At 42.0% G+C, this 13,065-nt stretch overlaps 1 protein-coding gene across 2 annotated transcripts in view; it reads right to left on the bottom strand.

Annotated features, from left to right (window-relative positions):
- The window catches only part of LOC138960797 (transaldolase-like), a 54,252-nt gene extending 41,755 nt beyond the window's left edge, over positions 1 to 12,497 (bottom strand). The window contains exon 1 of one of the 2 annotated variants that reach the window (XM_070332452.1): positions 12,182 to 12,497. In XM_070332452.1, coding sequence (XP_070188553.1) covers positions 12,182 to 12,248 — 67 coding nt within the window. In that variant the 5' untranslated portion in view covers positions 12,249 to 12,497. Of the gene's footprint in view, positions 1 to 5,458; positions 5,595 to 12,181 lie in introns of those variants that run through there. The other variant, XM_070332451.1, reaches the window with a different exon arrangement.
- Positions 12,498 to 13,065: the final 568 nt, after the last annotated feature.

The raw sequence follows: 13,065 nt of genomic DNA, 5'->3' as shown, positions 1-13,065 counted from the left end.
CCTGCACTTGTAATCATAACAAGTCATTTTAGATCCCTTTGAAGTTACGGAATGAACTCCGATGAACTGTACGAATGCATTTTGTTTACATGGGTCAAAGAAGGAATTATCCGTATGATCGGACAAGGGAGACAACTCTTTCGTGTAAATGTTGGGCGCAAAGTAAGAATCCGGGGCAGAGTTGGAATAATCTGGATTATCGCGAAACCTCATTTGATTTCCAACAAAGCGCCGCATTTCCGGAAACGAGCTGCCTCGTTCTAGAAATGGCAACCCTCCGACTGGCACTATAAAGTATACCCTTTTCACAGGTCATGAATAAGGTATATGAAAAAGCAAAGTCTTATACAGGGGAAGTCTTGAATATTGGGGGTGTGGGGGTACACTGTGTAACAATTCTCTCAGTGACACTCAGCGCATCTGTATCTGTATCTGTAGGGTACGTCGCTAGCATCCAGATTGCTGGCTTTGGCGCGATGGGTGTGTGTGCGCAGCGACGTCGTCTAGCGGCGGCTGGTGGTCAGCGCCGACTTGAATGCCTCAGTCGAGTCTGAGTGGACAACTATGTTGTCCAGGTGATTCCACTCTATTGTGGATCGTGCAGCTAGCTAGTTGCTGCTGTCTCGATCTATTTTGAACACAATGATTTTTTTTTCTCAGAGTAGAGTGTTAGTTTCTTACAACAGGCTGAAATCATCTTTAATTTGAATCAACATTTTGCAACAATCAATCACATCAATAAAGCGCACAGACTTGCACATTACGTTTCAAGAGCCAAGATTACCATGCAGTGACAAGAGCCTACTCAGTAAAGGGACGTAATGCTGTCTCTGCAGCCCGAGGAGACTGTGTGAGTTTAATATATAATCAGTTAAGACTGAGTAAAAAATTATTACAATCGATAGTTACCAGTGAAACTGAAGGTATATCGGAACACTATTGTTGTGTTTTTGTTGTTGTAAAATGTAAGATCTGAAACGTTAAAAATTACGTAAAATTGGTGCGTTTTGGTCGAGTGGGATGGGTCGTTGAACTGTGTTGTTACAACCCGCCGAAGTTATCAAAAGTGTTTTTGCTTTTTGTAATTCGGTTGGTTTGGTGCGTTATACAATGCATCTGCTTTTTCAAGACTAAGCATTGATCACTTTAAAACACAAGGATCATCATAGGCCATCATGACTTGTATCATTTTACATCGCATTCTAAGAAAGAGCAGAATTCTCACTATGCGCGCGGTACATTTCTAGAATCGCGTAGCGCAAAGTTGGAATTCCTACAATGGCGGCCATTGTTGGAATTCCAACAAAGCGCAGGTCATTTCCGGAAAAGCGCCGATGACGAGATGGGTCGCAACATAAATGATGTCCCATGGTTGACAACGTACGCCATTTTCGGTGCATTTTCGTCAACTGAACAACCAAATTAATTAATTATGCTTAAGTTTGAAGCTCAATCCGTCATTAATTTCACGACAAATGTTCTTTGGCTTGCTTACATGGACTTGTATTAAAAATAAGTAAAGAATGTCACTGGATTCTGAGCTATAAATGATGTATATGGTCAAAGGCACAAAATGGCGTCGAGTCAGAAAAAGTGATACAACCTCTGGAAAAAGTCTCTTGTTGATGCTTCTTTTTTATTTAAAATCGTGAACATGAAGAGCATTGACGAAGAAGGTATTTTTCTCGGCTCGGACATGACTCCGTAGCGTGTGGTTCACGTGTACGGAATATAATCGATGTTTTGTTGGTGATTATTGACGGTGATCTGTTGCAATTCTGTGACACCTAGTACAGTGTGCTCGGCAAACTTTCGCATACTGTCAGATCACTGTCCAAAATATAGAAAAAATACGGAGATTCTATTCTGAAATGGTCGGTCTTTCCCTTGCAAAGTTTGAAGTGCCCCGAAGTTTGCCGAGTCGAAGCTTACCGGAAGATTACCATAGGCTAGAATGTACGTCGTTCTCTGTCGTGATTTTCCGGCCGAGTGTATTAATGAGCCGACATTCATTCTCAACTCTCAGAACAACAAAGTTTTTGTTGATTTTCGATGAAAAATCATTCTTCTGTGTGAAAATGAGTTTAAAACACGAATCCAATGATAAACAGCAGTACGGGAAAGGTTTTTCGGCCAACTGCGTGATGCGTCGTGACGCGTTAGTTATGTACTATATTTTCTTCCGCGCATGGACTCGTTTCTGCAAGGGGTGTGAACAAACTTTGTTTACTGTTCTCCAGCATGCGATCGTAGTTTCATTTGAAGAAGTCTGCGTTTGAAACGAACGAGAAATAAGAGAACACAGGAGGTAAGTGTTTTGTCGTGATTTCTTTTAAATGTGTTATGTACAACAATGATGGTAAGTTTTATCAATTTTGTAAGTCATATTGCTGTTTGAGACGTGTTTTGTTTGTTTGTAACGATGGTTGAGTGCAAGTCGAAAATATCGCGCGCTAAACGAAGTCTCCGATCTGACGCACAATGAAGAAATTTTATATTGATTTTTCAGATACGAAGCTGTTGTCGTGACGGATAACGTACGATGCATGGTTAAGCTAATACAAATAGAATCTTTGTACAAATAGGTGGAAAACATTACTATGTTGATTTCTTTTGTTTCTGCGTTGAAAGGGACTTTCTGACGGGCTAGGAAATCGGTTGAGAAAGTACGGTGCGATGTTCATAACGTCACATCATGAGATTACTGTCTTCGGGCTAGGCGCGGAATATTTAACATTTTTATCAATGATTTTCTTTAATTTTCGTTCTTTCAGACTTGTGGTTCATTTTTATGTTGTTCTTTGTAAATGACCGGGTTATGCGATTCAGACTTTTCTCTGTGGGATTCGTGTTTTCTTCCATGACTGCGTGTTCATAACTTCACTCCTTTAGTTCGAGATATCTTGTCTGGCTGACGTGTGACATTATGTACACGTTATTGAAATCTTGTTCTGAAGGCTGTGCAGTAGAGAGTTCTTTACTATGATCAAATCTTGTTCTTTTTTGCTAAAAGAATTAAAAGCTGAGCAGTAGATAACTGCATTCAGCTGTTTTTATGACCCTGAAAATGTTCATAACGTCACTTCATATCGTTTTGCTGTGATGATAGCAGATAGTGTAAAATCCAAACATTATAGCAAGCATTTCAGAAACTACATACATCTATAATTGCAAATCGTTTTTTCTTTCAGATCACAAAAGCTACTGCTGAGGGAGCCTGGGAGGTCTTCCTGGGGGGGAATTGGGCTGTGGGAAGAGAAAATGGCCTCCAATATGTACAGTTTTTTTTTATACCCGTGTGCAACATCCTGCGAGTCTTCAAGGAGGACGACTACATGATGTCCCTTAAACACTGGGATTTTATTTACATGTTTGCTGCTAAATCTTTCTGGAGGCATAGCCTACATGAGACTTATGGCTGAGACCAGACTTTTTTGTGAGCTTCAAGTTTTTTATTTACACATCCTGTTTTAACCATCTTCAGAATTGATAACTTATTTCACAATCATATTACACTTAGACTTTTTCATGTATTCTTGTTCCTATGTCTGTTGATAAGGCCTAAAAAAAAAAATAGGTGTGGTTACGGTAACCCGACCTACCCTATTTTTTGGGGCCGACCCTATAACTTTTTATTACATTTGTCAAAAAAATACACAAAAAAACAAGTAAACAAGTGCAGACAACGCAATGAAAGCGAAAGCGCCCGAGTCGCACACTTATTTCCCTGTCAAGTAGGTTTAATTTGTACACATTAGAAAAAAAAGTTTAAAAAAAAAAAAAAGTGATTGCCTACCTTCCTACCCTATTTTTTTTGGCTATGTTACCGTAACCACACCTATTATTTTTTTTGGCCTAAACAGTGATCATTTCCCAACTGACAAAATCTAAGTGAGCAGTACTCACCAGCACTCAATGCATGAAAGATAATCTCCTGTTGTAATGTCATGTACACATTCTAATTTTTCTTGCATTTTCTGATGATGATCTGAATTTATGTTCCAGGGCTGCTAGTTGCTTTTTTATTTGTACCTTCTGTGTGTCATTTGTTTTCTTATAAATTCTGCCTTTGTAGGTGTGCATCTGTTTAAGATACATCACTTAGAATCGTAGGTGTCACAGTGTGGCGTTATGTACATGTATGTATTTTTCCCCCTTATCTCTTACCTGCTACATGTGTTATCTTGTTTTTTGATTTAAAATGGTAACTGTGTCCCTTTGCTACTAATTTCTTTCTCAGATTTGTTGATTGCAGTTACTGTGGCACCATTTTTAGCTGATATGGGCACTTTCATCCTCTGACTTTGCGTGCCGTTATGTACACATAGGTTTCTTTTGCTGTATAGTGGATTTATGGTGGTTTCATCCACAACTTTTACTTCTTAAGGTTTCTTCTCATTTATTTGGAGATGTCCATACATTTGTTTGCCTGTTGGGTCAGAATGTTCTTGTTTTAATGTATCTGTTTTGGTTATGTCACGCTGTGATGTTATGAACAAAGTTTGACTGCTGCTGGTTTTTTTTAATTGTCTAGCCGCTGCCCCTATAACCTGATTTTGCTTGTTTGCCACTTTAACTTCATAGTTGTAAGCATTTCTAACTATATTTGATGTTGGTTTCATTCCGTGTGGTTTAATTGTTGTTTTAATCTCGATTTTGTAGCAATTATTTACAGATGAAGTGAAAAAGGATGTTATTCCTTTCATCCTATGTGGTTACATTTCTCCTTGCTGTGGCTGTCTGGTGTCTACCTCTTTTACATGGGTTTTGTACTGAGGGGTCAGAAATCATCTTTTGTCGCCTTTTTTGTTGCATTTTTGTGATATGATGTGACGGTTATGTACACAATGCTCTAGACAGGTGTAATGTTAGATTTTTGTTTTTGGTGTTGTTTTGATATTTCAAGTCATTTAATGTGGGTTTTTTGCTTGGGTTATGTTTATTTTCTGTCATAGTGCACTTGTAAGATTAAATAAAGTTTGTGACAAGTTATGTACTGTAGGCCTATATATGCCGGGATTTAAATGTACTAGTTTGTTAAAAATAAACTACTTGTTGAACTTATAGTGTGTTTATGAGCTTATAAGTGTGACTGGATTTGTCTAGCCTTTCTTTGTGTGTCTCCTTTTTAGGCTAAAAGTTTTCCTGAGCATGTCACAGTTTTAGACTCCTTTTCATGCCTGTGACCATATTTATGCATCAGCCGGTAGGCTACAAACAAAAGCATAGCCAACGGCGATTAGGCGCTAGCTTTTTAAACAACAACATTGTATTACGAGAGTTGCAATCTGATAAAAGCAAGTAAGTAAAAGGGGAATGAACTTGCTGTGACTCAGCACAACCAAAGACAATTTGCGTCCTGTTTGATAAACGACCCACGTTAGAGCAGACGACCGCGCACTGTCGAGAAACCGGCGGTAAAGTTTTCGGATCCTGAAAGATAAAGTACTGTACCAACCTTCGAAATCGCCTGTATCAGCTACGACAGTGGTCACTGCCTTTAGCTGGTCAAGAAGCGATCGTGCAACTTTCTTGGCGTCGGACATTTTGAGGGAATTCACGAATTGTGTTCGAAAAACGTGCAGCTGACACTTGCGAAGCTTCTATGTCATAAACTTCCGGAATGACCCTCGCATGCGCAGAGGACAGGAAAAAGTTTCAAGGCAACTAACACAGCAGACGACAAATTAATATTATGGAAGCACTTGTACTCCAGTACCAACAGAGCACGGGACCTCACCATGTGGAAAGTGCGTGAACTAATCGTGTAACTTGAAATGCACTACTCTGTATAATTGTAAACCCAGTGTGTAACCGAACCGACGTGACCCTCGATGAGTGCTCGCGAGGCCAAGCCGTACAGGCGCATGAATGTTTTACCGCTGTCACTGGTTCAGCGAAGGTACCATTTCAGCGCTTTGAACCAACTCATAGTCATAGGTTGTATTCAAAACAAGCTCAGAAAGTTAACAAGAATACAGAAAAGCGCGCTTTCCTGCTTAGCACAATACGCTACCGCGCTAATATGGTGTGTCAATATCACTACGTTTTGCACGTGGAAGGTGAGCGATTTCCTTCTATCTATGTCTCTGACGCGGGGATTGACGAAGCTGTACTGTCTTGGTGAAAAAATACAGTGCGTTCAAGTTTCATTCCGTGAGTTCGACAGCTTGACTAAATGTAGTAATTTCGCCTTACGCGACTTGTTATCGTCTGCTGAGGCGAGGTCGGCCGCTAGCGCCGCGTGACCCCAGAAATTGCATACACTGCTCCGACAGGCTACCAGTAAGTTCGTCACACGGTAGATTCGTCACCTATGACGAAGTTACCGGCAGGGGTGGGCGGGTGTTTATGCTAAAGAGCTTATGCTTTCAGATGTTTGATTTGTGGGAGAGATTCAAGATTCATATTTTTTAGAGAGAGAGAGAGAGGGAGGGAGAGAGAGAGGGAGAGAGAGGTTATTTGAAAACCCGAGATCTACTCATTGTGCAGTTCTCAACTGAGCAGTTTTCAGACGACACAGTCCGAGCGTTGTTATTTTAAAACCCCAGATCTACTCATTGAGCAGTTCTCAACCCGAGATCTACTCATTGAGCAGTTCTCAACAGCCTGTAGTGAGAGAGAGAGAGAGAGAGAGAGAGAGAGAGAGAGAGAGAGAGAGAGAGAGAGAGAGAGAGAGACGGACGTACATACACCCACATCCATGACACGCACGCACGCACACACACCACACACACGCACTGACAAACACTCACACACACCATCGCACATACACACACGCACGTACACACGCACAAACACTCACACACACCATCGCACACACACACACACTCTAACACACACACACACGACTTCAACCTCACTGTCAAGGAGGCAGAGAAACTCATTGTGAGGAGAGGGAGGGGTGGAAGGAGGTGGGAGAGAGAGAGAGAGAGAGAGAGAGAGAGAGAGAGAGAGAGAGCCGCGCTCGGACTACTGTGGCGAAGTTACTGTGGCGAAGTTACCGGGACCGGTGACGAATCTACCGTGTGACGAACTTACTGGTAGCCCTCCGACACACACTCAGCCTACATCAGTCACAGAAGGTTGCGTCGATCGGTAGAAGTATCCTATTTTTAGGTGCATGTTTCACAATCTTGTCAGTGGTGTACTGGCAACAGTAGAAAGTGTAAACAACACAGCAAACGAAGACTTGCAACCCGGCATTAGTCGGGAACATTCTCACTTTTCTCTGCAGCCGATACGCAAAGTAAATCGAATAAAGTCGAAAGCAGCCAATCTCTTTCTTGAAATAGTGATATTCCAAATGAACCATGCATTATTTTTGATCTGGATCAAGTAGCAAATAGTTGTGAAGTTAAAACAAATGAAAAGGACAGCTTCCTCACTTCCCCTCTGCATAACTATAACTATGAAGTTGCTATCAGACAAAGCGGCCATCTTTCCCTTGCCACTCCTGTCACAGATTTTTGTTTGAAAAACAGTGTTTCTCATGGAAAAGCAAATATAGTATGGATACATTCAGGCAAAGTTTGGGACTTGATAAAAATGCTGTCCCGTGCCTAACATGTCATTCACACCTGTCAAAAGGGGCAATGCATGCAAGTTTTCATAGAAATAACACTTGATCCCAGAGGTTCTCAAATGTCTCACATTTTCTGAAAAAAAGTTAATTCAAGTTCAGGGATCGCGTTTACCGGTAATTTCCGGTATTTTACCGGTTAAGATTCGCCAATACCGGAAAAAAAAGTGGATGTCGGTCAGACGTACCGATTGTTATTTGGTTTGACCGGTAAAAAAAAAGTAGTAATTACAAAAATCGTTTGTCAGTACGAGGGGGAGAGAGAGAGAGAGAGAGACAGAGAGACAGAGAAAGAGAGAGAGAGAGAGAGACTCAGACTCAGAACTTTATTACAAAAGGAGAGAGAGAGAGAGAGAGAGAGAGAGAGATTTGGATGGCTTGTTGTGACAGCGCTACAATGTTGCGATTATGTCTCCATTGATGACACTTGATGTCAAGGTGTCAAACGTGACGTCAAAAATAACAAGGAGGCGAGCTCCGAAATGTCTTTCAGTACGATTGTGCCAGATCTAAAGTATTTGCTAGCAGATTATTTGAGCAATGTAGGTGGTCAGGGAGAGGAGAAATCTTTCTTGTCGCCGAGAAAAAGATCTACACACACAGACATCAGACATCATACTTTTCGCGCCATTTCTTTTGGTTCCCGGTCCATCGTAAAATCTTTCAGTTTATGAGAAACTGAAAGACAATAAGGGACGGCGTCTAACTACAGCCGACATAGCATCATACCGGGAAATCACCTACTCACACCAGCTTAGATCTTTGTACATACAGTTGATTATTGTGAGGCGAAAGTGAAACTGTAGGCCTAACAGTAAGTAACTTGTGAGTATGTCTTCCAGTTGCGTGATTACTATTTGCTTTCCTATTTTATTTCGGAAGTCTCTCTCTCTCTCTCTCTCTCTCACAGCGGCTGCTGATGTGTCACTGTCAAGTTGTGCGACAGTTGCTTTGAGGGGGGGGGGGGGGGGGGGGAAACGTCCGCATATCACTGACATTGATAAACATTGATTTAATGTATTGTAAGTCATTATTTGTCTTTTACTGGTTGCCTTGGCAAGCTTACCGATTTTCGTGAGAGCCTTGTAGCCAGCTCATGACGTCATACCGGTTTGAAAAATACCTAGCGCGATCACTGAAGTTGCAAACTTCAGATTTTCCTGACTGCCAGGTGGTCAGTTTTGTGAGCGTGGCAGTGTTTTGCATTTACCTGTGAATGTGTCGGATATTCTTAACCAACTTCCTCTGCGTCAAACTGAAACCGAACACGTATCTATCTGTTATGAAAATGGACATACTAGAGTTATTTCCAAACATAAACATTTTATTCGCTTTAAAGTGGTTAAAAGCCAATAATCCAATCTACGCAGACTTGGACTTGCACAACGCTGGATCAAAGCTAAGCAAGTCACATGGTGATAGTGTTTGTTGGGATTTTGAACAAAACTTTAAAGAAACACAACATGAAGTTATGGTTCCTGCTGATAACTCTGCATCACAGTCAAGCCTTGAACGAGTTACACACCTGTGTTGTATGTCCAGAGGTCTAAACATAGCCCTGTGAATATAATTATACGAGATTGAAAATGGAGAGAAAATGGCATTTTCATGGCTTTTTGCTGAGGGCAGAAATGGATTCAGTGACATGCAAGAGACAGAAAAATATGGCTTTCAATGTATGTGTACATGTACTTGCGAAACAGACTTTACAATGTAGACTCTCCGTTCAGAAAAGATATGATGTAGGCTAGGCCCCTATTTGCTTCAGTCAGCAGAAGCATATGACAAGTTACTTCTCAAACAAGATGCACCATATGATCTACATGAAAATCCGATCTCCATTTGCAACTGGAAGACAAAGTAGAATTTTGTGCAAAGGATACTACATGTAATAATATTACCACTTCATCTTTGCATGACAGCTCTTACATGTTCATGAAGAACATTCGAGGGACAGCTGCTTACTTTCACATGTATCTGTACATCACTGCTTCTTTCATTATAACACGGCTTCGACCCCTGTTGATTTTAATCAACCAAATTTCTTTTTGTTTCTTAATTGACTCAACTTTCTCTTAGTGGACATCTGGGCCACGTGATACTAGCCCGAAATTGCTTTGAAAAAAGGGGGGGGGAGACTATCTGGGATGCGAGGGGGGCCAAACTTGCTGTAGAGGGGCCAGTCGAAAACGAGACTTGGTCGCTAAAGGCGGACCTTTTTAGAGCTGAAAAAGTCCCCTGGCGAGGCCCTGTATAGCTGTGAATAGTCCCCTGGGGACCCTTTTTACATTTAGTCAAGTTTTGACTAAATGTTTTAACGTAGAGGGGGGAATCGAGACGAGGGTCGTGGTGTATGTGTGTGTGTCTGTCTGTGTGTGTGTGTAGAGCGATTCAGAGAAAACTACTGGACCGATCTTCATGAAACTTGACATGAGAGATCCTGAGTATGGTATCTCCAGACGTTTTTTTCATTTTTTTGATAAATGTCTTTGATGATGTCATATCCGGCTTTTCGTGAAAGTTGAGGCGGCACTGTCACGCTAGCTCTCATTTTTCAACCAAATTGGTTGACATTTTGGTCAAGTAATCTTTGACGAAGCCCGGACTTCGGTATTGCATTTCAGCTTGGAGGCTTAAAATTTAATTAATGAGTTTGCTCATTAAAGTTGTCATTAAAATCGATTTTTCGCAAACAGATTTAAAATTGATTGCAACGTATTCTTCATCACATTCTGAATCTAAAAATATATTCATATGTCATGTTTACTCTTAAAATGTGATCACAATTAACGAAAATAGATTAAAATGTAAGAAATCGATCCAAAAATGATTTCATCTTATTCTTTATCATTTCCTGATTCCAAAAACATATAGATATGATAGGTTGTATTCAAAACAAGCTCAGAAAGTTAACAAGAATACAGAAAAGCGCGCTTTCCTGCTTAGCACAATACGCTACCGCGCTAATCAGTCTGGCGTGTCAATATCACTACGTTTTGCACGTGGGAGGTGAGCGATTTTCTTCACGCGGGGATTGACAAAGCTGTAGGCTACTGTCTTGGTAAAAAAAAAAATACAGTGCGTTCAGTTTCATTCCGTGAGTTCGGACAGCTTGACTAAATGTAGTAATTTCGCCTTACGCGACTTGTTAGCTTTGAAAAGGTCCCCTGGGGACCCTTCTCTAGGGTGGGACGAAACGGGATATTACACCGGCACGTTCAGCCCGGCTGTGTCCGTGTTAGTGCGCGAAGAGCCCATTACGATGACGAGACACGTACACTCCGCCGCATTACTGACTGGATCCGCGGTCCGAGTCTGTAGTTGCCAGTCGGTCGAGTCACAGGCGGAAGGTATCGTCCACTGGACTACTACTATCACAGAAAGACTACTTTCTGTGATAGTAGTAGTCCAGTTCTCTGATAGTAGTAGTCCAGTGGACGATACCTTCCGCCTGTGGTCGAGTAAGGGGAACTGCTGAGCTGACTACGGGTGACTTGCACAACTCTGTCAACTGACTGAGCATGCATGCAGCTTCAAGAACAATTTCAAGTTTCGCCAGTAGGCCGCCTATCAGTGCAATCAAATATATTATTCAAATGTATACACTCTCGTGGCCTGGGATGTGATTGGTATAAAGGGAGACGCCGAGAGATGTCTCTCCGTCTGCTTGTTTCACGGCCGGAGACTGAGACGATCGAAGGATATGAATTGCCAACCGTGTCAACCGAACGGTCACCCATCGACAGACAAGCGTAATGAAGATCTAATGAATACTGCTGATGTCTGACCGAATCGCCGCCTGGAGCTCGGACACGGCCGACTCAGTGTCGGGCATTTAGAATCGCTGACACATTATTAGAAATGCACCCCAACACATCTCAGTCAGTCATCAAGATTGTGTCGAGTCAGTGACTGATACAACGCGGACAAGGCCGGTAGCCTGACAACAACACGTGTTCTGGCATCAGTGTAACTGACCTGACGTAAGGCAAAAGTTAAAACTGTTTCAATTGACAAGTGTCTGGCGCACTGAAGTGCCTCAATGACACACGTCGTTTCAGCCTTTATATATTTTGCCCGACATGACTTGCTAGGTAGTCAGGGGGTCTAATATGGTACATGACGTGCTATGCGGTCTGTCCGAGTCAGTCAGTTTCTGCAGCTACAGAGATAGAGACTACCTATATACTATCTCTGTGGTTCGACTGCACCCCCCCACACACACACACACACACTTAACTGATATGATGATGCCCCCTCTCCCCGGCTCGGTGTGAGCGCGTGTGTATACTCGCGTGCGAGTGTGCGCGTGCGCGCGTGTGTATATATATATCTCTCTCTCTGTCTCTCTCTCTCACTCTCTCTCTCTCTCTCTCTCTCTCTCTAAGTCCCTCTCTCTCTCTCTCAGTCACACACACACACGTACACACACGATGTATATAATTATATCCTCTGTCCAAATTAATACTTACAAATTTTAGAAGAAGAAGAAAAAAACTGAAGCACCTTGCGAAAATCAAAGGCTTCAACCAGTTACAATTGTTTTCTTTTTTGATCAGCCTCAACTGAATATCCCCACACCACGCCACGTGTTCTTACCTTCAAAATCACCCGTGTCTGCGACCACAGTGGTCACTTTCTTCAGCTGCTCCAGCGTCGACGCCATTGTCTCGAGTGAGAAACTGAGCTAACAAATGCGAACTGGAGTCCGCACCACCCACACTTTTCTGAAACCGCAAAGGGACAACTGCTATGTACAAACTGACCAGCACTTTAGGCGAAATGTACAGACCTAAATGTATACTGGTTTTGTTTGTAACGGAGACAATGTTGTGTCTGTTACACAGAGATAAACTTCTGTTGCAAAACCACGTCTTTGCCGAAGTGAGTTAGTTGCAGGCTCAGGCTGTTACGCCGATATACATCCAATGAGGAAAAACAGCCGAGTCACTTGTGGTGTGCGCGTTAATCGACCGGGCTCTCATACACGTCATATAAGGCTCGCACAGAACATAATTTTTATTTGGGCACGATACCACATAAGAACTCTGGGTCGATAAGAGGGCAGATCTGGATCGATCAAAGGCAGTGAGATTAACAAGAATTTGCCATGATAATTTAAAAAAAAAAAAAGTAAATCAAAATGTGCTTGAAAATGCCATGATGAAATATGTGACCCTCCACGACGGTATGAGTCGCATGTCACCTTTGCATGATTTTCATATTTTTACATTTTCCTGAAGATTTTTTATGCTCTATCCAGTGGTGAAAACCGTTTTAGAAAAGAGCGAAAACGGTTTGAGTTATAAGCCTGTGACTAAGGTGACCCTCACACTGTTACCAGACACTCCCCGGACTTGTATTAAGCCTAGCGCAGAACCGCGCGAGGTGACATGCGACTCATTTCGTGGTGGAGGGTCACATATGGCAACATCGAAATCGGACTGGGAAAGACCCTCCACACTGACACACACGCACACACA

Source organism: Littorina saxatilis, linkage group LG3 (assembly GCF_037325665.1).
Source record: "Littorina saxatilis isolate snail1 linkage group LG3, US_GU_Lsax_2.0, whole genome shotgun sequence".
NCBI classification, from domain to species: Eukaryota; Metazoa; Mollusca; class Gastropoda; order Littorinimorpha; family Littorinidae; genus Littorina; species Littorina saxatilis.
This window is presented reverse-complemented; position numbering and strand designations above follow the sequence as displayed.